Here is a 26,521-nt window from a genome sequence, read left to right as displayed (position 1 = left end):
GAAAGGTTGAATTTGAAGTGAACTGGGCTGCCATTGGAATCTTTTATGCATGGCACATCCTCCTTCTTCATGGCTTCCAAAACAGGAAGAGAAGGTCCATCTGCAAAGGTGATCAGGACCTGGATGTTGTTCCTTATATCTTTCCCAAAAATGGAGAGCACAGAGTCAAAGAGGTATTTCTGGGCACGAGTTAAGGCAGCACTGGAGGCCTGAAGTACAATGCAGATGACATCTACATGATCAGTTCCTCCTGGGGTGGAGAAAAACTCCCGGATCTGCTTTGTTATCCGTTTGTACTGCTTCCTACCTCCGGTGTCTCCAAATCCTGGAGTGTCAATGAAAGTGAGAGAATAAGGGACTTCAAAACCCTTTTGGTGGTGCACTACGTAGGCGGTCACTTCTGAGGACTGACTTTCAGCATGAATGAGTTTGAATCGGAAATCATCCTCCCATTGCACACCCAGGATATGATTGATCATGGCATTGATGAGAGTGGTTTTCCCTGACCCTGTGGCCCCCATCATCACGATTACTTTGTTGGGGACCTGCACGTTCTCTTTTTCTAGCTGATATGTTTTGACAGGGGCCGATGGATCTGAGGTGGCCTCCAACGGTAGGACATAGACTGATGGTTGCCCATCTTCCACCAGGGTGCTTTCCTGGAGGTATTTTCGAGCTAGTATATTTGCCCCTTCTTCTGTTTCCATTGCTGTGGAAATCTCAGTCTCTTCACTGGGCTCACTCTCAACCCCATCAAAACATACAGCTGAGACTCTGAGTCTGTAGGTTCTGTGAGGCTTCAGCCCATCCAGCTGACAGGACTCTGTTCTTGCCCCTGTTCTTTTTTCATTCCATCTCTCCTTATCGCCCACCAGTCCCCTGTACTCCACTTTGTACTCCTTGATATCAGCGCCAATGATCTTTGGGGTCTCCCAGACAATACTGATTTTGGAAGACTCTACGGTTCTCTCTCCTGGTTTCCCAGGAGGGCTGGTAGGAAGTGTCTTTACAGATCTACTCAAATCACTAGTCTCACTAAGTCCTGGTTTGCTCCTAGCAGTGTATCGAAACTGGTATTCTGAGTTTGGGCTCAAGCCTTTCACTTGGAATGTCTCCTGACTGTCGTCTGTATTCACAATCTCCCAGTTTCCTTCTTTTGCAATCTTGTATTCTACCTGATAGCTAGAGATTGAAGCCCTCCCATACTCCGTGGGTTGAAATGTCAGCTGCACGTGGTCATGTCCAATTCGGCCAATCAGTGGAGGGAGAGGTTTTGAGGGAAGCTCAAAGTTGCTGCTGAACAGCTCCCCATCTTTGTAAAGGTAAATGGAAGCTCCTGGGTTGTCCTGGTTTGATGCAGAAGCCACAAGGAACCGGGTCTTCCTGTTTGATTTATTTACCTGAGCAAAATCCATAATAGATTTGGCAGCTTTCCGAGCTTTCCGGGTTGTCTCTTTTTGCTCAAACCAGGCTTTCTGGTGCTCTGGTGCAGTCTGTCCTCTTGCTGGCTTCTGAAGCCATTGTTGTAAACTGGCTAAAAATGGTTCCTCGTCATGTAAAGAATTGAAGGTAAATGTGAGAACAAACTCATTTGCAGGGCTTAGCACTATTGCTTCCAGTTTGTTCTTGGAGGAGATGACTTCCATCCCATGTAGAATATTAAGGTAAGAGTTCACCAAATTAATCTCTCGTTCCTTGGCATCCAGAAACTCATTGAGTCTTTGGCTGTTGAAGGGAGACTGGTTAATGGAAATGAAGATATCCACCAGTGCTTGTTCCATTTTACCCCCTCCTCTGATAGAAGGCAGGATTCCTGCCAGGTGTTTTTGAAAAGTCTGCCTGTGTTGCTTGCACAAATCCTTGAATCTCTTGATTTTCATCTTTATTTCCGGGAAGATGTTCGCAATGCGGGTGTTTGTCAAGTCATTGCACCTCATCCTGATTTCATTCAGTTGCTCCATGATGGCTTGACTATCAAAGACCAGGGCCAAGCTGATCTCACGCACCATCTTAGCTGCTTGGGAATCCAGCTTGGTCAGTGGGTACAGCCAAACAGTTACAGGCACAGCCCTCTCCCCGTCCTTCCCCAGCATTGCAGGAAGGATGGCATATGTTTGCATGGCATCTTGGAAAGTCACTGGATTCCTCTCCAGGACAAAATCTCCATGGAATTTGCAGCGGAACTTCTCAGTGTAGTTCCTCTCCCTCTCTGTTGTTTTGAAGGCTAGTTTCCCTTCAGCAGAGACTATAAAGAGCTGGATTGCACCTCGGAGTTCTGCTTCTATCTCTTTTACAGACTCGGAAGATGAGACTTCTCGGTCAAACACAAAAAAAGCCTGGGCTCCATACAAGATGGCAGTGACAATGTGGGTAGCCATGCCATGCTCAAATACAGATGGGTAAGAAATGTTTTGGGTTCCCAAATGGCTCATCGTCAGTTGAGCGTATTTAGTGGTAGCTTTGTACTGCAGAGTGACTCTGGTCTGTTGCCCAAACTTTTTGGTGTCTTCAAGGAATTTGCCTGAGCCTTGCACTTCAACCAGCCCCCCCAGAAAACTGACTCTGAGTGATGCCGAGGCGTTGAGGGCAGAGGTCTTATCCTCAATGGAATCAGAAGCAATGATCTCGATTTCAGTCTTGGGCTGCCTTCTGATACTCAAGTCCTTCCGAAGTGAGTCTGGGTCCCAAAGGGTGACCCCTTGAATGAAGCAGAAAAACAAACACACAAAGCTTTAGTTATGCTCAGATAAATGGACATCACTGCTGTCTGACATGCTTAGGATGTATGGGGAAACAACAGGTATTAATGGTGGTAGAATGTAGCCACCATTGTCCATGGTGAGTACACTAATTCTTTGGCCTCAGTTTCACCCCAAGTCAAACAGCTTTACCCCTTTTCTAAAGCATTGGGCAAAGACTTAATTCGTTTTACTAGAGATGACAGTAGGAGACATGTGAACCCTGTAGATGATTGTGCTTCCCTGTGGACACCTTCAACTGTCACAATTTGGGGGGGGGGTTTCTCTTCAGCATAGGAAACTCATTTTCTGTGTCCCATGCTGATTTGCTAAAACCCCCAGGAATGTCTTCTTGGGGAGTACCATTTGTGAATTGTGCGCCACAGGAATCTATATGCTTTCTGATATTCTCAAAGAACAGGACTTAGCCTGTTCCCTTTTTAAAATAAATTCCCTGGATCCCTTTTTGTGCCACTTTCCAATTCGCAGGTATAGAGGCTGATTTTAGGGACAATTTGCATATTTATGTAAGAACACCAGCAATTTCACAAATAAGTGCTTGAAGAACTCTCATGTGGATGCTATCCTGACCTGATTTGTCACTTTTAAATTTATTGATCAGATCTCTTGTCACCACAATCTGTCTCATTTCCTCAGACTCTCTTCCTGAGTACGTCAGTTCAGCACTGGGATCGGCCCTCAGTCTTCTGTCATGAAGACAGATGCAAATGATTTATTCAGCTTCTCCTCTATTAGCAGTCCTTTGACTCCCTTGTCATCAAAGTGTCCAACCTCCTCCATAGATGGTCTCCTGCTACAAAGGTATTTAAAGAACTTCCTGTTGCTGCTTATAATGTTTTTCACAATGTACTCCTCCAGTTCTTTTGAAGCATCTCTTAATTTTTGCTTGCATTCCTTTGTCAAAGTTTCTATCCCCTTTTCTTCTATTTTGGACATGAGTTCCATTTTCTGCAGGAAGCTTTCTTACTTCTAACAGAGTCCATCAGTAACGATCAGGGGCGGAGCAAGGGTAGGGTGTTGGGGACGGTCCCGGGGCAGACCGCCCCCAACACCCCACCCTGGAGGGGATGACACTCGGGGCCCCGCCCCTGCGACCGGCCAAGCCCTGCCACCAGGCAAAAACCTCGCGTGGCGCGGTGGCTGGCTGGCTTGCTTGCTTCTCCTCCTCCCTTCTTGCTGGGCCCTGGTTGGGCGGAGCCGCGGGGGCGAGGGGCGGGCCAGCGAGGCGTCACACCTGTAGCCCTCGCTGGCCTGTCCCTCGCCCCCACAGCTCCACCCAACCAGGGCCCAGCAGGAAGGGAGTGTTGTGTATTGATTCAATCATATCTGTATTATTATTGTCTGTATTCACATTAGGGGAAAGTAGCTGCCTTCCTGTTCCAGAAGGAACAGCTAATATTGGTTCATTTAAGTTGCTGCATTTGGATCCTCAGTCTTATTGTTTCCCACCAAAAGGCAGCTTTGTGATTGCTTGAGATTGTCCCCTCCAAAATGTATCCCTTCTAGCCAGTCTTTCTGTTCCTATAAATATAGCAGCTCTCTCCTCAGTTCCCCAGTCTTGTTTGTCTGAATAAAGAGTTTACATGAAGAAGCTGTCTCCCGCCCGCTATATCAGAGCTGAAATCACTTGCTGAATCACAATCCCCACGTTACAACAGGGAGAAGAAAAGCACACACTGGCTGAGCAGCAGGCAGCCCGCGCTTCACCAGCGAGGTGTCATGCTTGTAGCTTTTGTGACACCCCTCGCCCCTGTATCTCCACCCTACCAGGGCCCAGCAGGAAGGGAGGGAGGAGAAGAAAAGAGCATGCTGGCCCGCCAGCACGGACAGACTGCACATGTGTGGAATCCTGCACATGCGCTGTTCGTCCTGATGCGTGTGTCATGCGTTGTGATGTCATGACGCATGCACATGCGTAAGGACGCATGCATGCTGTGGGGCAATGCCCTGCCCCCGGGGGGTGCCTCTGCATTAGCCGCCCCGGGCAGCCACTGGTAACGATACCTTGTTGACAAAGGTCTCGCTAAACCAGCCCTGCATCATATAACCAATAATTCCTCCCTATTCTGGAAGAAGCTGAAGTCATCTCCCTTGGAGTCTTTGCCAAGTGTGCTTCATTTTAAGCGCCATGTTCCATCCCAGACATGGCAACCAAAGTGATCTCCCCATCAGCTTTACCTGGGATGAGGGCATCTTTGCGGCAGTCATACAGCATCCCAAGCTGAAAGGGGCGGCCCAACGCTGGCATTTCAACCGCTCCATCTGAAATGGCCATAGCTTCGGTCCAAATCACTCTCCCTTCTCCCTTTGCCTCCCTGCAAGAAACAAGAGATGTGAAGGAGGCAGGGCGGATTTTAACGGATGTGGAGTGTGAGAGGACCAAGGGAGGAACTAGTGATGCCACTGAAAGAAGGATGCCTGCCACACACAAAAAGATAAAACAAACAAGCAAGCAAGGTACTTAAACACACCAGCAATGGCACTGCTTCCAGGAAGGCCAGTGAAATGCTGCTTCAGCTAGAAGTGCTGCTGGGGGAAGTAGCAGGCACACCCAGAGCACAGGGGAAGAATCTGAGCATCAGCCACCTCCTCTTCCTGTCTCCATTGCAGTCCTGTGTTGCATGAGAAGAGGGGTTCCCCAGCTGTGGTCTGCGGACCACCAGTTGCCCACAAGCTTCATTCAGGGGGTCTGCAGCATCTCTGCACCACAGATTTAGATCGGTTTTTAATGGCATTTTTCACTGCTTCTATTCATTGCATTGCAATTCATTGTCCTGCAATTTGAATTCCATTGGATGAAAATTGTAATACAATAAAATGCAATACTAGGAGCTGCTGCCCCTGCTTGCGTAGATTGCCAACTCTGCCAAACCCACACCTTCATACCCTCAGTGGCGCACAAAGGTGGGGGCGGGGGTGGTGGTGCATCCCGGGTGACATTGCAGCCGCCCCCGCCCCCCAGGACGCTCACCGCTTGCTGCGCACCCCCCCCCGATGCATGCCACGCCCCCTGAGATGCATGCCAGCCACGCCCCCGGATGTATGCTGCTCCTGGTGTCAGAGCAGGCAGCTTCGCCACTGCGTACCTCATCCTGTCACAGCTCCTTCAACTCCCCCGCCCCAACACCCCCCCACACACAGTTCTTTCAAGCTCCCCATCCTTGCAGCTCCTTCAACCTCCTCATCCCCTCACAGCTCCTTGGTTTTCCTCCATCAGGGCTTATTCAGTCCTCTGCCTTCTCTCTTGTTTTCCTCCCCCACCCTGATTTCATGCAAATCCAGGATTGTGGCATGGTACTACAAATCCTCCTGTGGGGCCTGTGTGATGACAGCCGTACCTTTTTATGTATGCAGGAAGGTAGGAAATAAAAAATAAAAATAAAGGAAGGTTTGGATGGAGAAGGTTCTGAAGCAAGCAGGATCACCAATAATTCCTCTCTCCTCCCCATCTTTGGAGAAAGCAGGTGCTTGAGAGAGAGCATTCTCACCCTGATGGGTTCCCAGCAAGACCCCACTCTCTCTTGTGCGTGGAAGGAGGCAAAAAATGAGATAGATTGAAGGAGGGTGTTGCTGCAGATGGTGTCCCTGTAACCCTCTGAGGTGGCACAATCTTCTAATACAATTTGGAGGGTTGTGTCTTTGCTCTCATAAGCACAGCCAGCTCCCTCCCTCCTCCAGGGAAACTATGGGATATGAAGAAAGGGGGATCTAGCACAACCCCCTGCAATGCAAGACTTACAGCTAAGTAATCCCTGACAGGTGGCCACCCACCCAACCTCTGTTTAAAGACCTCCACTGAAGGACAGGCCACCACCTTCTGAGGCCATAGAGTCAAAGAACTGTAGACTTGGAAAGGACCCCAGGGTTTATCTAGTCCAACCTTCTGCAATGCAGGAATCACAGCTAAGGTATCCCTGACAGATGGCCATCAAAAATCCCCACCACTTTCCAAGGTAGCGTGTTGCACTGCCAAACAGCACTTTCTGTTACAAAGCTCTTCCTTAGCTACCCAACCACAGCCAGCCCCTCTTTCTGGGCCAACCCCAAATCCTGGGAGGGTCCTTGCAGCCCCTCCCAAAGGCTGGGATAGCCTTGCGCTGCAGCCTTCATTCCTTTGCTCCAAGTATTGTGACCTTTCAAAAGAGCCAGAGAGCATTAGGCGAGGACATTGGCGCAAGAGCCCCGTCACCAAATCCCCTCTGCAACATGCCAGCAGCCGTGCAAAAGAAGTGGCTGTGCAGCGGTAACTTCTAATAGTTGAAATGAATCTTACCAGAAACATGGAAATCAGATGAATCTCCCTTGCTTGAGTTGTCTTGAGGGAGCCGTGCAACTTGTGCTTGTCCCCTGTTAAGCACAATTCTGTTTCAGGCCCCAGAGGCCACTTCTCCTTTTATCCAAGTTTGCTAGTTGACAAAGGTCACTTTCAAGGAGAGCAGGAAGTTGAGAGATGGTGGAGAATGTTCCCACTAGTCAGCAGTTCACTCCATTGGCCTGATCCACCAGATTCTTCTTGTGTTCTTATATATTTACAAAGGCTGTTTTGTCAATTTTGGGTTTGTAGGAAGGGTCCCATGCTAGATATATGCACACTACTAAAGAGGGTGGTAGTGGAGATTTGTAGTGAGATCCTGCCCTATACCTATAGAGAGTGCTTTTTTCTGGGGGTACGCAGGGGTATGCATACCCCTAAACATGTTGTGAATCTAAGTTTGGCCTCATTGAGGGGCAGTATTTCAATACGAGTAGGAAAATGAGAGTACCCCTAAACTTTTTTTAATAGAAAAAAGCAATGCTCATAGATCTCAGGGTGGTTATTGATAAGAATTTAGAAATAAATGAATAAAATCTAGATATTTAGAAATAATAAATATGTCTCACCATGGTGGGGAGGACTACAATTGTGCCTGCTCTGTCTGCTTTCTGTTTTTTTTTTTTAAAGATTTTTTATTATTTTCCAATAAAACAAAGAATAAACACAACATAAACATAAACATAAACACAATAAAAACACAATACATAAACACAATAAAAACAATAACAATATCAATAAACATAAAGAAAACCATACAAACCTTAACTAACACCTATCTTTGTACTTTTCCTGTTTTTAACTTTTCTGCTAGGGGACTCCCCCTGTTCCCTCCACTGCCTTCAAAATCATATATACGTTATAGGTAGCTTTATATCTTTTTCCATTAACATTTACCATATTTCTTAATACTCTTAAGTATACTTACTCCAATATAAATCAATATAAATCATAACTTAGACACAATATCTTAAAAGAGTCTTTAACAATTAAATCATACACACAAAAAAATTTCTTCTAAACAATTTTATCTAACATTCACCTACTAAAGCCGATCCTTTGCTTAATTCTGCTCAAATATTCAATTTTTCACATTTAACTAAATAGCTCTTAAATTTTTTCCAATCCTGCGACACCTTCTCCTCCCTCTGGTCTCGGATTCTGGCGGTCAGTTCTGCGAGTTCCATATAGTCCATCAGCTTTAACTGCCATTCTTCCACTGTTGGGATCTCTTCACCTTTCCAGGTTCTTGCCAATAGGATTCTAGCCGCTGTTGTGGCATACATAAAAAATACTCTGTCCTGACTGGGTATCTCTTCATTGGTCATGCTCAAGAGAAATGCCTCTGGTTTCTTACTAAAGGTAATTTTCATTACCTTTTTAAGCTCATTATATATCTTATCCCAGAAAGCATTTACCCCTGGACACGACCACCACATATGAAAAAGGTACCTTTCGCATGTTTACATTTCCAACACACATCTGACATTTTAGTATTCATCTTAGCTATCTTAACTGGTGTCAGATACCATCTATATACCATTTTCATTATGTTTTCTCTTAAACTATTACAAGCGGTAAAGTTGATACCTTTCTGCCACAATCTCTCCCAGTCATCCATCATAATATTATGTCCCACATCTTTCGCCCAATCTATCATTGTCGATTTAACCAATTCATCTTTCTTATGCCACTCTAGCAATAAATTATACATCTTGGAAAGGTTTTTAGAGTTCGATTCAATCAGTTCTGTTTCCAGTTTTGATTTTTCCACTTGAAAACCATTTTTTTTATCTAATTTAAATGTTTCATGTACCTGGTGATATTGCAGCCAGTCGGGGACTTGACTTTTAACTTGATCATAGCTTTTCAGCTTAAATGAGTCCCCTTCCTGCTGCAATATGTCCATGTATCGTAACCAACTTGCCGACATATTCGGTCTCTTGTAGGCCTTGGCCTCCACTGGTGAGATCCATCTAGGAGTCTTTCTCTCCAATAAGTCTTTATATCTTATCCAAACCTGATACAAGGATTTTCTAACTATGTGGTTCTTAAAAGTTCTGTGGATTTTAACCTTGTCGTACCAAAGGTATGCGTGCCAACCAAACATATTATCATGTCCTTCCAAGTCCAACACATCCACGTTCTCTAGTTTAAACCAATCCTTCAACCAGCAAAAGGCCGCTGCTTCAAAATAAAGTCTTAAATCCGGCTCTGTCTGCTTTCTGATGGGCAACATCCAGATTTTCTCACAACAGGGATATTCCAAAAAGAGAGAGTATGAGAAAATGTGGAGGGGGAAATGATGGAAGGCAGTGATTTGGAAGAGAACATTATATGGACAATGGAGAATTAATGGAGAGACAGGAAGCTTAACTATTCTCTTTAAGCCGCAGCCCCTAGATAATCTACTGAGGTTGAGCACACACTGCCATTTACTCTACAAACATAGCAAGAGCCTTGTGGATCAGGCCACTAGCCCATTGAGTCCAGCTTCCTGTTCTCACAGTGGCCAACCAGATGCCTGTGGAAAACCCACCAGCAGGATCTGAGAACAAGGACACTCCGTGCTTTCCAGCAATTGGTTGTTTCCGTCTATGGGGGCAGGGCATAGCCATCTTGCATAGAGAGCTCAATGGACTTCTCCTCTGTGAATTTATCTAATTCTCTTTTAAGGACCCCTATGCTGGTGGCCATCACTGCCTCCCACAGGAGGGATTCCATATGAAGATGGCTGCTAGGTAAGGAAACTGCTCACATCCAGAGTTGGTGCGTTCTTGCCTATGGGCAAATACTTCCATTTGCGGGAGGAGGATTGAAGCAATAAGGTGGGGTCATCTTGCTAAACATGTTTCTGTGTCACTCTGGATTGTAGGATGGAGGCTGGATCACCTCAGGAGAAAGAGGCTACTTGCCATGACATATGGACCTGGAGGACCACTTTCTGGAACCTCTCAACTTTCTTCCTCATTGGAATGGATTTCGCAAAGGTATTAATTTTCATTATTGTACGAGTTCTCAGAAAGGGCACATATATCTCCTGCAACCAAGTTATTCTGAAACTGAATTTGAAAGAGGTGATGATGGTCACAGATGTTCAGACATTCCATTTGCCGATCGGATGCAGAACAAGCAGCAGGGTGTATGGTAGGCCAAAAAGAGATTTAGCTGACCCTTCGCTTTCTCACATTGAGTGAAGGCCTGAAAGAGGAAGCTCTGCTTTGTGGGAGTTTCTGCTTTCAGCCTGTCCTTTTGCAGATGGATTATCCCCTCTGGAGGAGCATCACCGGGGTATCTGCAGTGGGATGAGTGGCTGGGCCTAGGAGGGAACCGCTTAATGCTTCCTTAGGAGAAGGAGTGGCCCAGGTTTCCCTAAAGGGGGTGCTTGTGAGACCATATGGAAGGAAAGGCTGCTGCCGCTTGCTGTGAGTGTTTGGAAGGCCGCTCCCTTCCTGCTAATTCCACCTGGCTGAGGGGGCGGGGCCTGCACTCACCGTTACAGCTAAAAGCCTGCAGAGAGGCCTGGGACATTGCTGCTGCCGCTTGCTGTGAGTGTTTGGAAGGCCGCTCCCTTCCTGCTAATTCCACCTGGCTGAGGGGGCGGGGCCTGCACTCACCGTTACAGCTAAAAGCCTGCAGAGAGGCCTGGGACATTGCTGCTGCCGCTTGCTGTGAGTGTTTGGAAGGCCGCTCCCTTCCTGCTAATTCCACCTGGCTGAGGGGGCGGGGCCTGCACTCACCGTTACAGCTAAAGGCCTGCAGAGAGGCCTGGGACATTGCTGCTGCCGCTTGCTGTGAGTGTTTGGAAGGCCGCTCCCTTCCTGCTAATTCCACCTGGCTGAGGGGGCGGGGCCTGCACTCACCTTTACAGCATAAAGCCTGCAGAGAGGCCTGGGACATTGCTGCTGCCGCTTGCTGTGAGTGTTTGGAAGGCCGCTCCCTTCCTGCTAATTCCACCTGGCTGAGGGGGCGGGGCCTGCACTCACCTTTACAGCATAAAGCCTGCAGAGAGGCCTGGGACATTGCTGCTGCTGCTTGCTGTGAGTGTTTGGAGGGCCGCTCCCTTCCTGCTAATTCCACCTGGCTGAGGGGGCGGGGCCTGCACTCACCGTTACAGCTAAAAGCCTGCAGAGAGGCCTGGGACATTGCTGCTGCCGCTTGCTTGTGAGTGTTTGGAGGGCCGCTCCCTTCCTGCTAATTCCACCTGGCTGAGGGGGCGGGGCCTGCACTCACCGTTACAGCTAAAAGCCTGCAGAGAGGCCTGGGACATTGCTGCTGCCGCTTGCTTGTGAGTGTTTGGAGGGCCGCTCCCTTCCTGCTAATTCCACCTGGCTGAGGGGGCGGGGCCTGCACTCACCTCTACAGCATAAAGCCTGCAGAGAGGCCTGGGACATTGCTGCTGCCGCTTGCTGCGTGAGTGTTTGGAGGGCCGCTCCCTTCTCCTGCCAATTCCAACTGGTTTGGGGGGCGCGACCTGCACTCACTGCTGCACTTTTAATTTGTTTTAATGGTGGCTTTTATATTATTTTATTATTTTTTGTTTGGGGTGGGGCAAATGTTTAGTTTAATTTTAGCGTTGTTCTCTGTTTCCTATTTGTATTATTTTGTTAATTTAGTGTATGGTCTTTATTTGTTTTTTAAGGGGATAGGGGTAGGGCTGCCTGGGATTGGGCCTCAGCCAACAGGATGGCTGGGGCAGGTTCCACAGGGGGGGTAGTCTTGGAAAGACACCCGATCTCAGTGATCATGGGCAGGAGGAGGAGTCACGCTAAGACCAGACCATGTCATTACCGAGGAGGCAGGTTTAGTCGTTGTCTGAAGACTATCCCTGCCTCCAGGTCTGGTCCTGACCAGATGGATACTGGAATCAGCAGGGGATACCCACATGACCTGAAAGTGTTGCTGTGTAATGCCAGGTCAATGATTAACAAAACCACTGCCATCCACGACTTGATTGTGGATGGAGGATTTGACCTGGCATGTGTAACAGAGACTTGGTTGGATGAAGCAGATGGGCCTGTCCTTGCCGCTGCTTGTCCACCAGGTTTCTCTTACGCACAGCAACCCAGGCCATCTGGGCGGGGAGGGGGGGTTGCAGTGATTTTTAGGAAGTCATTAGTTTGCACCAGGCGTCCTATTGGGAAGACCCAGTTTTCTGAGTGCATGTTCTGGAAGTTGGGCAATAGGGGCAGTACAGGATTCCTTTTGGTGTACCGACCTCCCCGCTGCACCAAGGATTCCCTGCCCGAGCTGCTTCAGGTCGTGGCGGATATGCTCCTGGAGACACCTAGTCTGGTTGTCTTAGGGGATTTTAACATCCATGCCGACACGACCTTACAAGGGGCCGCTCGGGACTTCGTGGAAAGCATGGCCTCCATGGGGCTGTCCCTGAATAAGTCTGGTCCAACTCATAGCCGCGGACATGCCTTAGACCTGGTGTTTACCTCTATGGATGTTGGTGATCTGACACTAAGTAAAAGTGAAACAAAAGAAGTGCCATGGTCAGATCACTTCCTGGTGCAACTGGACTTCTCTGCGACCCTTCCCCTCTGCAGGGAGGTGGGACCGATTCAGATGGTCCGCCCCCGCTACTTAATGGATCCAATTGGTTTCCAGAGAGTGGTAGGGGATGCATTATCCCATGTTGATGGCCTTTCAGTTGATTCCCTGGTGGCCCGCTGGAATGCGGAGTTAACCAGGGCTATTGACTGTCTGGCTCCGAAGCGTCCTCTCCGATTGCATGGAGCCCGGACAGCTCCGTGGTTTTCCCCGGAGCTGAGGGCGATGAAACAGTCGCTGAGACGGCTAGAGCGCCGGTGGCGGAAAACTCATTCTGAATCAGACCGGACACGGGCTAGAGCTCAACTTCGAGCCTACCAAGTGGCAATGGCGACAGCGAAGAGGACCTTCTTCGCTGTTTCTATTGCATCTGCAGAAAACAGCAGCAGGAGACTCTTCCAGGTGGTTCGCAACCTAGCAGAACCACCTTTGTCACCGGGGTCTGGTAGGGACCCCAAGATCTCCTGCAATGCTTTTGCAAAGTTTTTTGCAGATAAAGTCGCTCAGATTCAGAAGGAGGTAGACTCCACCGTGGGAGCAGGGCCGGGGCGGGAGAGTGCTAGAGCCCTGTCTAGTCATGTTTCATGGGATCAATTCCAATCTGTTACCTCCGAGGATGTGGACAGGCTGCTTGGACGAGTGAAACCGACCACCTGTCTCCTAGATCCTTGCCCATCCTGGCTTATAAAAGCTAGCCGGGAAGGGCTGGGCGATGGCCTCTGCGCGGTGGTGAATGCTTCCCTCTGCGAGGGAATCTTTCCAGACCCGCTGAAAGAGGCGGTCATTAAACCGCTTCTTAAAAAAACATCTCTAGACCCGGCCAATATGGCCAACTATCGCCCAGTCTCAAATTTACCATTCTTGGGCAAGGTGATTGAGCGGGTGGTTGCTGAACAACTCCAAGCACGCCTGGAAGATGCGGACCATTTGGATCCCTTCCAATCAGGATTCAGGCCTCATCATGGGACTGAAACTGCCTTGGTCGCGCTGGTTGATGATCTCCGGCGGGCTAGGGACAAAGGTGAGAGCTGTTTCCTGGTTCTGCTGGATCTCTCAGCGGCCTTTGACACCATCGATCATAACATCCTTCTGGACCGGCTAGAGGGGTTGGGAGCTGGGGGCACTGTTATACAGTGGTTCCGCTCTTTCCTCCTGGGCCGTGTTCAGAAAGTGGTGGTGGGGGATGAGTGTTCAGACCCCTGGGCTCTCACTTGTGGGGTGCCTCAGGGTTCTGTCCTCTCCCCCATGCTTTTTAATATCTATATGAAGCCGCTGGGAGAGATCATCAGGGGGTTTGGGTTGGGTGTTCATCAATATGCAGATGACACCCAGCTCTACCTCTCTTTTAAATCAGAACCAGTGAAGGCGGTGAAGGTCCTGTGTGAGTGCCTGGAGGCTGTTGGAGGATGGATGGCGGCTAACAGATTGAGGTTGAATCCTGACAAGACAGAAGTACTGTTTTTGGGGGACAGGAGGCGGGCGGGTGTGGGGGACTCCCTGGTCCTGAATGGGGTAACTGTGCCCCTGAAGGACCAGGTGCGCAGCCTGGGAGTCATTTTGGACTCACAGCTGTCCATGGAAGCGCAGGTTAATTCTGTGTCCAGGGCGGCTGTCTACCAGCTCCATCTGGTACGCAGGCTGAGACCCTACCTGCCCGCAGACTGTCTTGTCAGAGTGGTGCATGCTCTGGTTATCTCCCGCTTGGACTACTGCAATGCGCTCTACGTGGGGCTACCTTTGAAGGTGACCCGGAAACTGCAATTAATCCAGAATGCGGCAGCTAGACTGGTGACTGGGAGTGGCCGCCGGGACCACATAACACCGGTCCTGAGAGATCTGCATTGGCTCCCAGTACGTTTCCGAGCACAATTCAAAGTGTTGGTGTTGACCTTTAAAGCCCTAAACGGCCTCGGTCCCGTATACCTGAAGGAGCGTCTCCACCCCCATCATTCAGCCCGGACACTGAGATCCAGCGCCGAGGGCCTTCTGGCGGTTCCCTCACTGCGAGAAGCAAAACTACAGGGAACCAGGCAGAGGGCCTTCTCGGTAGTGGCGCCCGCCCTGTGGAACGCCCTCCCGTCAGAAGTCAAGGGAATAAACAACTACCTGACATTCAGAAAACACCTAAAGGCAGCCCTGTTTAGGGAAGTTTTTAATTTGTGACTCTGTATTGTATTTTGATATTTGTTGGAGGCCGCCCAGAGTGGCTGGGGAGACCCGGCCAGATGGGCGGGGTATAAATAATAAATTATTATTATTATTATTATAAACCATTACGGGAGCCCATAGTTCCAACTTTCAGCCGATCACAAGCCTTCACCCAGCGGCGCATGAGGGTGGGGTGGAGTCGGGAACAAGGCTCTCCTGGAGACATGGCTGCAGGTAGACGGTTGCTAGATCAGAGCCCAACTGCCGCTGCCACCCCCAAATTCCACTGTTCTTGCCACTTCTGCCCCAACTCAACCACTCCCAAGTGCAACAAGCACTGCCAAAATGACCCTGCTTCTGTTCCCGCCTCCCCCCCCAAACAAACGCCTCAAGGATGCTGCTGTTCCTTGGTGGGCAAAACAATTTAAAAAGCAAGGGGTTTTTTTTTAAAAAAAAAAAAAAAAGCAAGGGATGGGCAAAGATGTGATGCGACTTTCACATTATTGTTATTATTTTATTAGTGCTGCCTTATTTCGAAAAGTGAAACTGCTTGCAGCTGCATTATGGTCTCTCTATGTGTGTCCGGGAAATTCCGGGCGCGTGGCAACCGTGTTATTCCTGACATTTCTACACCGCCCTCCATCCATCCCAGGCGATTTTCAATATACTGGAAAAATACAGAAGCGTGTAACATAGTAACAAACAAAAATAATAACGATATCTCGAGGGGGGGGCGCGGAATGGCTCTTTGTCTGTCTCCCGGCTCTCCTCTCGGGAGGCGGGGGCCGCCCTGCCGTGCACGCTGCGGAGTCGGGAGCGCGCGGGGCCCCGCCGCGCATGCGCTCCTCCCGCTCGGCGAGCCCAGCTGCTTCCTCGGACCTGGAGGGGCCGGGCTGGCGGGCGGGCGCGCGCCTGGGGCTGCTGCCGGGGCTCTTCGGGCGGGTGAGTGGCGGGGGCGCGCGCGGGGGGAAGAAGCGGGCGCGTGGCCCCGCCAGCCCGGGAGAGAGAGGAGCCGGTGGCGGGGTGCTTCCCTCCTTCCATCCCATCCTTTGGGCCAGGAGGAGGAGGATGCGGACGGGGCCTCCCCTGGCCGCGCGCCTGGGCTCCCTCCTGCTCCCAGGCGCGCTCTGCGTGTGCTCAGAGGCTCAGGAACCCCCTCCCCGCAGGGGCCCGCCAGGTGTCTGTTGCCGATGGGGCCACCTCCTCGCCGGCGATCTCTGGGCGCCTGCAGCCAAAGGCCTCCGCTTTTGGAGAGCGCCGGCTCTAGCTTTGCGCATTCCGCCCGGAGCCTGCCCGTCTCTTGTCTCTCTCGTGGTGATGGTGGGGGGTCTGGAGCCCTTTCCCTGCCATGGGCAGGGGGGGATGATGCAGATGTTTCGGGTCCCTGCATGTGATGCAGCTGGGAGGCGACGCGCCTGGCTGAGGGCGCGGGTGCCAACACCTCCCTGGGCGCGCCCTGGGCAGGGTTCCCTCCCGCCGAGGAGGCTGCTGCTGCTGCTGGCAGTTGCATGAACAGGGAGGGGTGCCCCTTGCATTCCCAGGAAGGAAAGGATCCAGCGTCCTGCTAGCATCCTCTCCTCCAGGAGGAATTCTCCAGGGCGGGCTCCTTCCTGGCATTCCCTCCCGCCTCCCTCGGGCGCCTGCAGAGCTTCCCCGGGGAGGGCGCCCTAGAATCGTGGCCCTGGCAAGCGGGGGGGGGGGGCAAGCCTAAACAGGGACAGGCAGCCGGAGAGGAAAGGCCTGCTGCCAGGAGTGCCCAGCAGACAAAGACGGGGTCCCGTGTCACACGCAACGACCACAGTGACACCCGAGGAGGAAAGCGGCAGCAGGAGGGAGGGCGGCCATCTGCCAGGGGTGTTTCAGCTGAGATTCCTTCCTGATGTGGGGGCAGGACTAGGGGGTTCCCCTTCCAATTCTAGTATGGGGTTTCCTGCTGCTTGCATAGCCCTTTTCACAGCAAGGTGTTCCTCTTGTTTCTGGGGGGGGGGGACAGCTCAGAAGGCTAGCCAAGAGCCCCCCCCAAAAAAATAAAACTTCTCTGGGTGTGTGTGAAATGCAAGTGGTTCCTCCTGGGCTCCTGCTCTGGAAAGGGAGAAAAGAGAGCTTGGTAAGGCCAGCTTGCCAAGGGTTAGAATGAACTGAGCTGGATTCCTAGAGAGGACAGATTAAAGATGGAGGGGGGGGCAGGTCCTCCAGAGCAAAAGCACCTCCCTCCCAAGTCCCTTCCCACAAAGGGTGTGCGTGGCTGTTACATCCCAGCTGTGCAAATTGGTGGCACCTTCTGGGATCTACTATCTCTTCTGCCTGTGCTGTAGAGGGAAGTGACAGGCAGGTGGGGCTCGCCAGCTTGTGAAGAAGGAAGACTGACCCTAAACCTCTGCTGCCTCACGGGATATATTTGGGAGAAGGAAAGGATAAGGAGTAGACTCTGAACAAATCCAGAATCTAGTCCCTAAGACTTGTACGCCTCCTTCTGGAAACTCCTGCAGCCAAGCTGGTGCCAAACATATTGCTCTGCATTCCTTTGGACCACATCAGGGAGGCCGAGAGGAGGGTCTGGGCAGCCTAGGACTGCCATGCACGCTGCCCAGGCTTGTGCCCCTAGAGGTTACTTCAGTGCTGCTAACCTAGCAGTTTGCCTTCATCCCCAGAGATGCTCTGTATGGTCTCTCGAGACAGATAGATGCCAGCAACAATTACCTGTCCTTTAGCCCAAGTTCCCAGGGCAGATTGCAACATCAAAACACAACATTAAAAACAATTTAAACCACTTACCATCACAGGAAGAAGGTGGGTCCCAGCTGCTTTTTAATTCTGTTTTCATCTTAGCCCTCACCTGCATGGGCTTTGGCCTCCCTAACTTGGCCCTCAGGGGGCTGGCCATCAGAACAATAACAGATAGATATCTTTCCACAATATTAGGGACACGGGTGGTGCTGTGGGTTAAACCACAGAGCCTAGGGCTTGCTGATCAGAAGGTCGGCGGTTCGAGTCCCCGCGATGGGGTGAGCTCCCATTGCTCGGTCCCAGCTCCTGCCCACCTAGCAGTTTGAAAGCACACCAAAGTGCAAGTAGATAAATAGGTACCGCTCCAGCGGAAAGGTAAATGGCGTTTCTGTGCGCTGCTCTGGTTCGCCAGAAGCGGCTTTGTCATGATGGCCACATGACCCAGAAGCTGTATGCCGGCTCCCTCGGCCAGTAACGCAAGATGAGCGCCGCAACCCCAGAGTCGTCCACGACTGGACCTAATGGTCAGGGGTCCTTTTACCTTTACCTTTTATCTTTCCACAATAGACTATCTTGAGAACATTGGAGATTTGAAGTGCTAGAAAATGAGACAGAAGCAGGAAGTGAGGGTGGGCAGGAGGGCAAGTCTTGAGGAGCCCCAGGATTAGCACTCCTACTCTAGCCTAGTGTCCACATTACACAAGATACAAATAACTCAATTGTCAATCACAGTTCTGAATTCATTCATTGAATGAAAACACTGAAATTGCCTGCACATTTTGCATAGTAACTTTCCTTCTAGGAAGGCTAGAGGATTGCTTCTCCATTTTCTTCCTTTTGTTGTTAAAGAAAGCTCAGAGTCTTGGCTGTAGTGTTGTGCAGGCCTGGTTCTTAGCAAGACTTGCCCACACTTGTTTATTTTGACAGTGTGCCAATTCTGTAACAAAAACAATGCATTTGCTTTGTAGGGTTTGGAAGCAACTCTAATTAGCACAGTCAGAACTTGGAGGCTCTTGAAGGCTTCCTGAGAGCACAGATGGATGAGCAAGATTCATCTGGAACTGAAGCAGGAAAGGTCAGTGCCTTCAAAATTGGGAGCAGATTCTGTGAAAACACTGTGCAGAAGATCCTGGGTGAGGAGGACACACTCTGCTCAGATGTGCAGAGCCAGCGGTTCAGGCAGTTCTGCTACCAGGAGGCTGAAGGACCCCGAGAGGTTTGCAACCGACTCTACCACCTTGACTGTCAGTGGCTAAAGCCAGAAAAGCACACGAAAGCTCAGATGCTGGACTTGGTGGTCTTGGAGCAGTTCCTGGCTGTCCTTCCACTGGAGATGGAGAGTTGGGTGAGGGAATGTGGAGCGGAGACCAGTTCCCAGGCGGTGTCTCTGGCCGAAGGATTCCTCCTGAGTCAAGCAGAGGAGAGGAAGCAGACAGAGCAGCAGGTGAGAGAGACTTTCCTCTAGATACTCTCAAGGAGGTCTGAACAGGAGGGAGATTATCCCAAAATTCTCTCCTAATGGCCCCCACCTTTTCTTTGAAAGTATCCAATGAATGATATCAGGTACCCCTAAAGTTTTTGCCTCTGCCATACTTTCCTAGTCTTTCTCCTCATTCTCTGTTTTTGAATCCTTGTTGCTCTTTCAGGAAAAGGATCTGTTTGCAGAAATGGGCCCGGATTCCTCTGGGGCAGAGAAGACTCAGCTGAAAACCAGAGAGTTGACACTGGGTAAGGAAGAATGAGTTTTTTCTCTGTTTGGTCTCATTTTGTGGATTTTACAATTAATCCATGGGTTCTTTTAATCTTTTGGGGGAAGACACTTGGGGACAAGAGTCCTCAGGAAGGGAGACATTTCTCCCCACAATTAAAATATGAAATAGGTACAAACTTCAAACTGCACTCAGCAGGGGAGACATTTTCTAAGGCCTATTTCATAGAATCATCGAGTTGTAGAGTTGGAAGGTACCCCAAGCATCATCTGGTTCAAACCCCTGCAATGCAGGAATCTCTGCTAAAGCATCCGAAATATATATAAAAATAATAAATTTGTCCAGTAGCACCTTAGAGACCAACTAAGTTTGTTCTTGGTATGAGCTTTCATGTGCATACACACTGTGTATATGAAGAAGTGTGCATGCACACAAAAGCTCATACCAAGAACAAACATAGTTGGTCTCTAAGGTGCTACTGGACAATTTTTTTATATATTTCGACTATATACGGCTACCTACCTGATGCTAAAGCATCCATGACAGATGGCCATCCAACCTCTGCTTAAAAACCTCCAAGGAAGGAGAGTCCACCACCTCTCAGAACAGCTGCTGAACAGCTCTTCCTGTCAGAAAGTTTTTCTGAATGTTTAGTCGGAATCTCCTTTCTTGCAACTTGAAGCCATTGGTTTGAGTCCTACCCTCCAGAGCAAGAGAAAACAAGCTTGCTCCCTCTTCCATGTGACAGCCCTTAAAATATTTGAAGATGGCAATCATATCTCCTTCCACTCTCTTTTCCAGGCTAAACATACCCAGCTCCTTCAAGCATTCCTCATAAGGCTTAGTTTCCAGACCCTTGATCATCTTGGTTGCCCTCCTCTGCACACGTTCCAGCTAGTCAACACCGTTCTTAAATTGTGGTGCCCAGAATTAAACACAGTATTCCAAGTGTGGTCTGACTTAAGTCATAATAGAGTGGTACTATTACTTCCCTTGATCTGGACACTATTCTTCTGTTGATGTAGCCTACAATAGCATCACACTGTTGACTCATGTTAAGCCTGTGGTCCACCAAGACCCTGAGATCCTTTTCGCATGTGCTACTAGTAAGCCAGGTGTCCCCCATCCTATATTTGTGCACCTGGTTCTTCCTGCCTAAGTGCAGAACCTGACATTTGTCGCTATTGAAATTCATTTTGTAGCTTGCGCCTAGTTCTCCAATCTGTTAAGGTCATTTGGAATTCTGATTCTGTCTCCTGCAGCATTAGCTACCCCTCCCACTTGGGTGTAATCTGCAAATTTGATCAACATCCCCTCAATTCCTTCATCCAAGTCATTTATAAAAATATTATACAGCAACTTGCCCAGGACAGATCAATGTGGCACCCCACTTGTCACTATTTTCCAGGATGACGAGAAACATTAATGAGTACTCTTTGGGTTCAGTCAGTCAACCAGCTACAAATCCACCTAACAGTTACCTCGTTCAACCCACATTTTACCAGCTTCCTCGCGAGAATATCATGGGGGACTTTCTCAAAAGCCTTTATGAAATATGTCCACAGCATTTCCCTGATCCACCAAGTTTGTAATTCCATAAAAAGTCAGATTGGTCTGGCATGACTTACTTTGGAGAAACCTATGCTGGGTCTTAGTAATCACAGCATCCTTTTCTAGGTGCTCACAGACCGACGGTTGAATTATCTGTTCTGGGACCTTCCCTGTTATCAATGTCAAGCTCACCGGTCAGTAATTACCTGGGTCTTCCCCCCCCTTTTTTTGAAGATGTGGACAACATTTGCCCATCTATAGGGACCTCACCTGTTCTCCAAAAATTCTCAAACATAATAGACAAAGGCTCTGAGATTACATCTGCAAACTCCTTTAGCACCCTTGGGTGCAGCTCATCAGGCCCTTGAGATCTGAATTAATTTAAAGTAGCTAGTTGTTTCCTTACTACCTTTTTCTATCTTGGGCTGCAACTCACTTTTTACACCATTTATTCTGTTATCACCAGGCTGGGCATCGCTTTCCTTTTGGGTGAAGACAGAGGCAAAGAAGGTGTTGAGCAGTTCCGCCTTTTCTCTGTCAGTCGCCCAATAGCATTTCCCCATCTTTTCCACAGAGCACCTGCCACTTGCTTGTTCTTCCTTTTACTCTGGACATAATCGAAGAAACATTATTATTATTATTTTAAACCTCTCTTGCAAGCCTGAGCTCATTCTGAGCTTTAGCCAGCCTGACTTTCCCCCTGTAACTCTTGGCTACTTGTGTCTACTCCTCCTTTGTGATTTCCCCTTCCTTCCATTTCTTATACATGCCTTCTTAACTCTCAGCTCATCCCTAAGCTCCTTATGCAGCCTCATCATGCCTCCCATTTTTCTTTCTTGTTGGTATTGCCTGCATTTGGGCCTTCAACATTTCTCCTTTGAAAACTTCCATCCAGCTTGGACTCCCTTCTCTTTGAGTATTTCTGACCTCGGGATCACACCCAGTAGCTCCTTCCGCTTTTTGAAATTGGCCTTCTTAAAGTCCAGAGTGTGTGTCCGACTACGCTCAGTTTTCCCTTCCCTCTGTATCCTGGAACCCAGGAGAACAGGATCACTTCCTCCCGAGTTTCCAAGCACTTCCACTTCATCAATCAGTTCCTCGCTATTGGTGAGGACCAGGTCCGAGATGGATGATCCCCTTGTTGGTTCTTCTGAGAAATGAAATTGCCAGCGAGGCAATGGAGGAATTTGTCAGAACTTACACTCGTGGCAGAGTTTGAGTCCCAGCAGATATCAGGGAAGTCCCCCATGATGACTGTTATGGTTAGAGATGCACTGCTTCACCTCTGAGAAAAGCATGCACTAATGTCTTCCCACTTACCTTTGTCAGGTGACAGAAGGATGCCGGCAAGACCTCCTCATTCATCTTTTCATTGTGGTGGAGGGGAAACAGTGGCTGTGGAACCAGACCAGGTAGGAGGAAGGAGCATTGTGGGGAAAGCAGCTGAGGAGTGGGGCAGCCAGGGTGCCTTTGGGCCTGAATAAACCTCTGAATAAAACATTGAATAAGCATGCTATTCAGTGTTTATGTGCTGAGAATAATGAACAACCGCCTCAGTTTAACTTAGCCTTCTGAATGTTGCAAGTATTATTTATCAATTGTAGTTTTGCTTATATATTTATCATTGGGTGTTAAAATAGGCTTCTAAGCAGTTGAGAAGCCATAGAAAACAGTTGCCAGGGTTCACTTAACCAGTCCCATCAGCTGCACAATGGGGCTTTCCCACTGTCTCCTCCCCCTCCCTGTGCCCCCCTGTGCTCCTTGAAGTCAGCTTTAGGGCATCTGGGGGTATCCCTCCCCAGAACAGCACATGGGGAGAGGAGAAGAGAGAGGGAATCCTTGTGTCTGGCCAACTGGAATGCCTGATTTGAAGAGCACAATGTGGAGTTCCACCCATTTGCGCAAAGATTAATACCCATCATAAAAATACACAACAAAAGAATTCCATTAACATGTTACAGTCAGCATCCATACTTAAAATCTGTAGCCAAAGAATCCCATTAAAACAGCACAGCAACGAACAGGCAGAAAACAACGTAACAATGTGTAGAAGATAATCTTTATACTATCTGGGAGCAAGACATTTCTCTTCTTCTTTTAGGGTCCAGTGTGCTTTGAAGATATAGCTGTTCATTTCACAGACGAGGAGTGGGCCTTGCTGGATCCTGACCAGAGAGCTCTGCATAAGGAAGTCATGGAGGAGAATTGTGGCATCATGAACTCTCTCAGTAAGGCTCCCTGTTGGATCCTGATGTCTGTTTTGAAATTCAATACGTATCTATATGTGACAAACTTCCTGTATTTTGATGGAGCTCAACAGGGCCACCTATAGCACCTGCTTTTCTGACACCACTGCAGCACATTTAGAATGGAGGGCTATCTACTGTTTGGTCTGCCAATATTCTTTCTCCGTTTATTCCTTTTTAAACGATGATCGGGCTGGTCTGAATTGCCTAGGCGTCAGAGTTGTTAGGGAAGTTGAAGAAGGTTCTGTCAGGTTTTGTTTTGTTTTTGCTTTGGTCTGTTTTTGATTGAGCAAAGGGATGACTGACCTTGGAAATGGAGCGGATTCCAAACAAAATCCACCCCAGAAAAGAGCTAGGCTATTCAAACAAAGGTAGTGAACCCTGTAGTAAGACCTCACACATGATTCCCTTCAATTATTCCTCTATCCCAAGTGGTCATGAGCATTGCTCAATAACTGGGGCCTCCATTTCTTCCTGAGGCTCTAATCCAGGCATTCGCAAACTGCGGCCCTCCAGATGTTTTGGCCTACAACTCCCAAGATCCCTAGCTAACAGGACCAGTGGTCAGGGATGATGGGAATTGTCCAAAACATCTGGAAGGCCAACGTTTGGGGGTGCCTGCTCTAATCTGTTTATCTCTTTGTTGCAGGTGGTGATGAATTGAAAATTAAGAACAGGGGAGACCATGACGAAATCCATCCAGTGGAGAATCCATATGAAGTTTTGGATTCTGGAGAGAGCCTGAGTGAGAGCTCCCATTCGACCTCCCATCAAATAAATCCCATTGGGAAAACACTCTATCAGTGCTTGGAATGTGGAAGCAGCTTCACTCGGAAGGAGAGTCTCACTTCCCATCAAAGAATTCATACAGGGGAGAAACCCTATCAGTGCCTGGAATGTGGAAAGAGCTTCAGTCGGAACTCCCATCTTACTTCCCATCAAAGAACTCACAGCGGGGAGAAACCATATCAGTGCCAAGAGTGTGGAAATAGCTTCACTCGGAAGGAAAGTCTCACTTCCCATCTTAGAATTCATACAGGTGAGAAACCATACCAGTGCTTGGAATGTGGAAAGAGCTTCAGCCGGAAGGAAAATGTCACTTCTCATCAAAGAATTCATACAGGGACCAAACCATATCAATGCCTGGAATGTGGGAAGAGCTTCAGTCGGAAGAAAAGTCTCATTTCCCATCAAATAAGTCATACATGGGAGAAACCATTTCAGTGCTTAGAATGTGGAAACAGCTTTAATACAAGCACAAACATTCATAATCATGAAAGTAATCACCTTGGGGAGAAAACATTTCAGTGCCAAGAATGTGGAAAGTGCTTCACCTGGAAGAAAAGTCTCATTTCCCATCAAAGAATCCATACAGGGGAGAAACCCTATCAGTGCTTGGAATGTGGAAAGAGCTTCAGTCAGAGTGCCCATCTCACTTCCCATCAAAGATCTCACAGCGGGGAAAAACCCTATCAATGCTTAGAGTGTGGAAAGTACTTTAGCCGGAAGGAAAGTCTCACTTCCCATCAAAGAATTCATACGGGAGAGAAACCCTATCAGTGCTTGGAATGTGGAAAGAGCTTCAGTCGGAAAGAAAGTCTCACTGCCCATCAAATAATTCATACATCGGAGGAACCATATCAGTGCCTGGAATGTGGGAAGAGCTTTAATATAAGCACAAACTTCTGTCAGCATCAGAGAATTCATAGTGGGGAGAAACCATATCAATGGCTGTGTACAAATTTGATTTTAGAAGACTTTAATTAGTATGAGAGTAAAGATTGCATTAATGTATTTGTCATTTGTCAACCCAGCAAAGAAGTGGACGTTGTCTCATAAAACACCCTGTGCTCAATATTTCTTATTCTGTGTACCCAGATCTGGTTATCTCCCGCTTGGGCTACTGCAATGCGCTGTATGTGGGGCTACCTTTGAAGGTGACCTGGAAACTGCAATTAATCCAGAACGCGGCAGCTAGACTGGTGACTGGGAGCAGCCGCCGGGACCACATAACACCGGTCCTGAGAGATCTACATTGGCTCCCAGTACGTTTCCAAGCACAATTCAAAGTGTTGGTGCTGACCTTTAAAGCCCTAAACGGCCTCGGTCCTGTATACCTGAAGGAGCGTCTCCACCCCCATCATTCAACCTGGACACTGAGGTCCAGCGCCGAGGGCCTTCTGGTGGTTCCCTCACTGCGAGAAGCAAAACTACAAGGAACCAGGCAGAGGGCCTTCTCGGTGGTGGTGCCCGCCCTGTGGAACACCCTCCCATCTCATGTCAAAGAGATAAACAACTACCTGACATTCAGAAAATACCTGAAGGCAGCCCTTCAGTTTTTAAACTGTGATATTTTAAATGTATTTTAATATTTGATGGAAGCCGCCCAGAGTGGCTGGGGAGACCCAGCCAGATGGGTGGGGTACAAATAAATTATTATTATTATTATTATTATTATTATTGTTATTGGCAAAGGTTTTGAATGTCATCTCTGGGGAGAGGGTGAAGAACGATTGGGCAACACTGATGAGGCAGCCTGAAATGCTGAATTTTTCTTTGGAAAAGTTCAAGAGCCTTCTGTGGATGCAGCCTAGAATAGCATTCACTTTTTCTTTTTTGCTGTTGCATCACACTCTGGAGTCATGTTAAACTTGTGGTCCACCAAGACCTTGAGATCCTTTTCACATGTGCTGCTACTAAGCCAGGTGTCCCCCATCCCATATTTGTTCACCTGGTTCTTCCTGCCTAAGTCATTTGTCCCTATTGCTATGAATGCAGCAACAGCTTGCCATGGAAGGGCTTGCAAGGCGCTGGGGCAGTGAGGGGGCAGTTCCAGCACCCTTTTTTTTCTAGAACAAAGTGCTGCATTTACTGTTACTGTGTCCTAGGTTATGAAGTCCTCAAGCCTTCCATGTCTCTCCCAAGGATCTTCTGATTACCATGAAATCCCCAGAGACTCCAGACAAACCCTGCTTTCAGAGCGAGTTGGTGTTCTTGTCAGGATAGGATCACTTTCCCCCTGAAATTCCTCTTTGCCTCTTGACCTTCACTGTTCCCTTTTGGGCTCCTGCTTAAAATATGCTTGTCAGGCGAGCATTTCTGGACACATAAATGTTGATGTGTTTTAGTCTTGTACTGTTAATGTTTTTACTGCTTTTGATTTTTATTTAGCTGTTTAATTTAAATGTTTTGTTTTTTACTGTTTGTAATAGATGATTTTAACATTTCCAGTAAACCGCTGAGATGTTTTATTACCATCAAGTAGCATATGCATTTTATTAAATAAAAATAAATTAATCCCACCCACCATGTTCTTGCTATCATGGCTTTCTGCAAAGAAATGGGGCTTGTGAAATATATAACCATGTTGGGCCAGAAAAAAAACCCCAACTCTCCATCACATTGTGGATGCTGCCTAGACGCGGAGGTACTTTCTATTTATTTATTTTTTAAAAAAAATGGAGGTGGGTGCAAACTTCAGAATCTTCAGGGGGATATTTCCACTGATCA

General features: G+C 48.5%; 2 protein-coding genes across 2 annotated transcripts in view; one reads left to right on the top strand and one right to left on the bottom strand.

The window, feature by feature from the left end:
• LOC117056185 (zinc finger protein 208-like) overlaps window positions 1-26,521 on the bottom strand; it is a 231,917-nt gene that overhangs the window by 166,502 nt on the left and 38,894 nt on the right. The window lies entirely within an intron of this gene.
• LOC117056187 (zinc finger protein 883-like) lies at window positions 15,610-24,911 on the top strand. Its single transcript, XM_033166371.1, has 6 exons — window positions 15,610-15,720; window positions 18,474-18,949; window positions 19,152-19,233; window positions 22,095-22,177; window positions 22,867-22,993; window positions 23,661-24,911. Exons 2-6 carry the CDS (start codon window positions 18,542-18,544, stop codon window positions 24,776-24,778), a joined length of 1,818 nt encoding a protein of 605 aa, XP_033022262.1. The 5' UTR covers window positions 15,610-15,720; window positions 18,474-18,541; the 3' UTR covers window positions 24,779-24,911.

Source organism: Lacerta agilis, chromosome 12, assembly GCF_009819535.1.
Source record: "Lacerta agilis isolate rLacAgi1 chromosome 12, rLacAgi1.pri, whole genome shotgun sequence".
Lineage (NCBI taxonomy): Eukaryota > Metazoa > Chordata > Lepidosauria > Squamata > Lacertidae > Lacerta > Lacerta agilis.
The sequence above is the reverse complement of the archived record's forward strand: the minus strand, read 5'-3'. Positions and strand labels throughout refer to the sequence as shown.

Bases quoted from the DNA above. Each gene is read 5' to 3' on its own strand.
- LOC117056187 (XM_033166371.1), top strand. From the start codon at position 18,542: ATGGATGAGCAAGATTCATCTGGAACTGAAGCAGGAAAGGTCAGTGCC. The intron at 22,178-22,866 runs GTAGGAGGAAGG...TTCTTCTTTTAG, and splicing joins TGGCTGTGGAACCAGACCAG to GGTCCAGTGTGCTTTGAAGA. The intron at 22,994-23,660 runs GTAAGGCTCCCT...TCTTTGTTGCAG, and splicing joins TGGCATCATGAACTCTCTCA to GTGGTGATGAATTGAAAATT.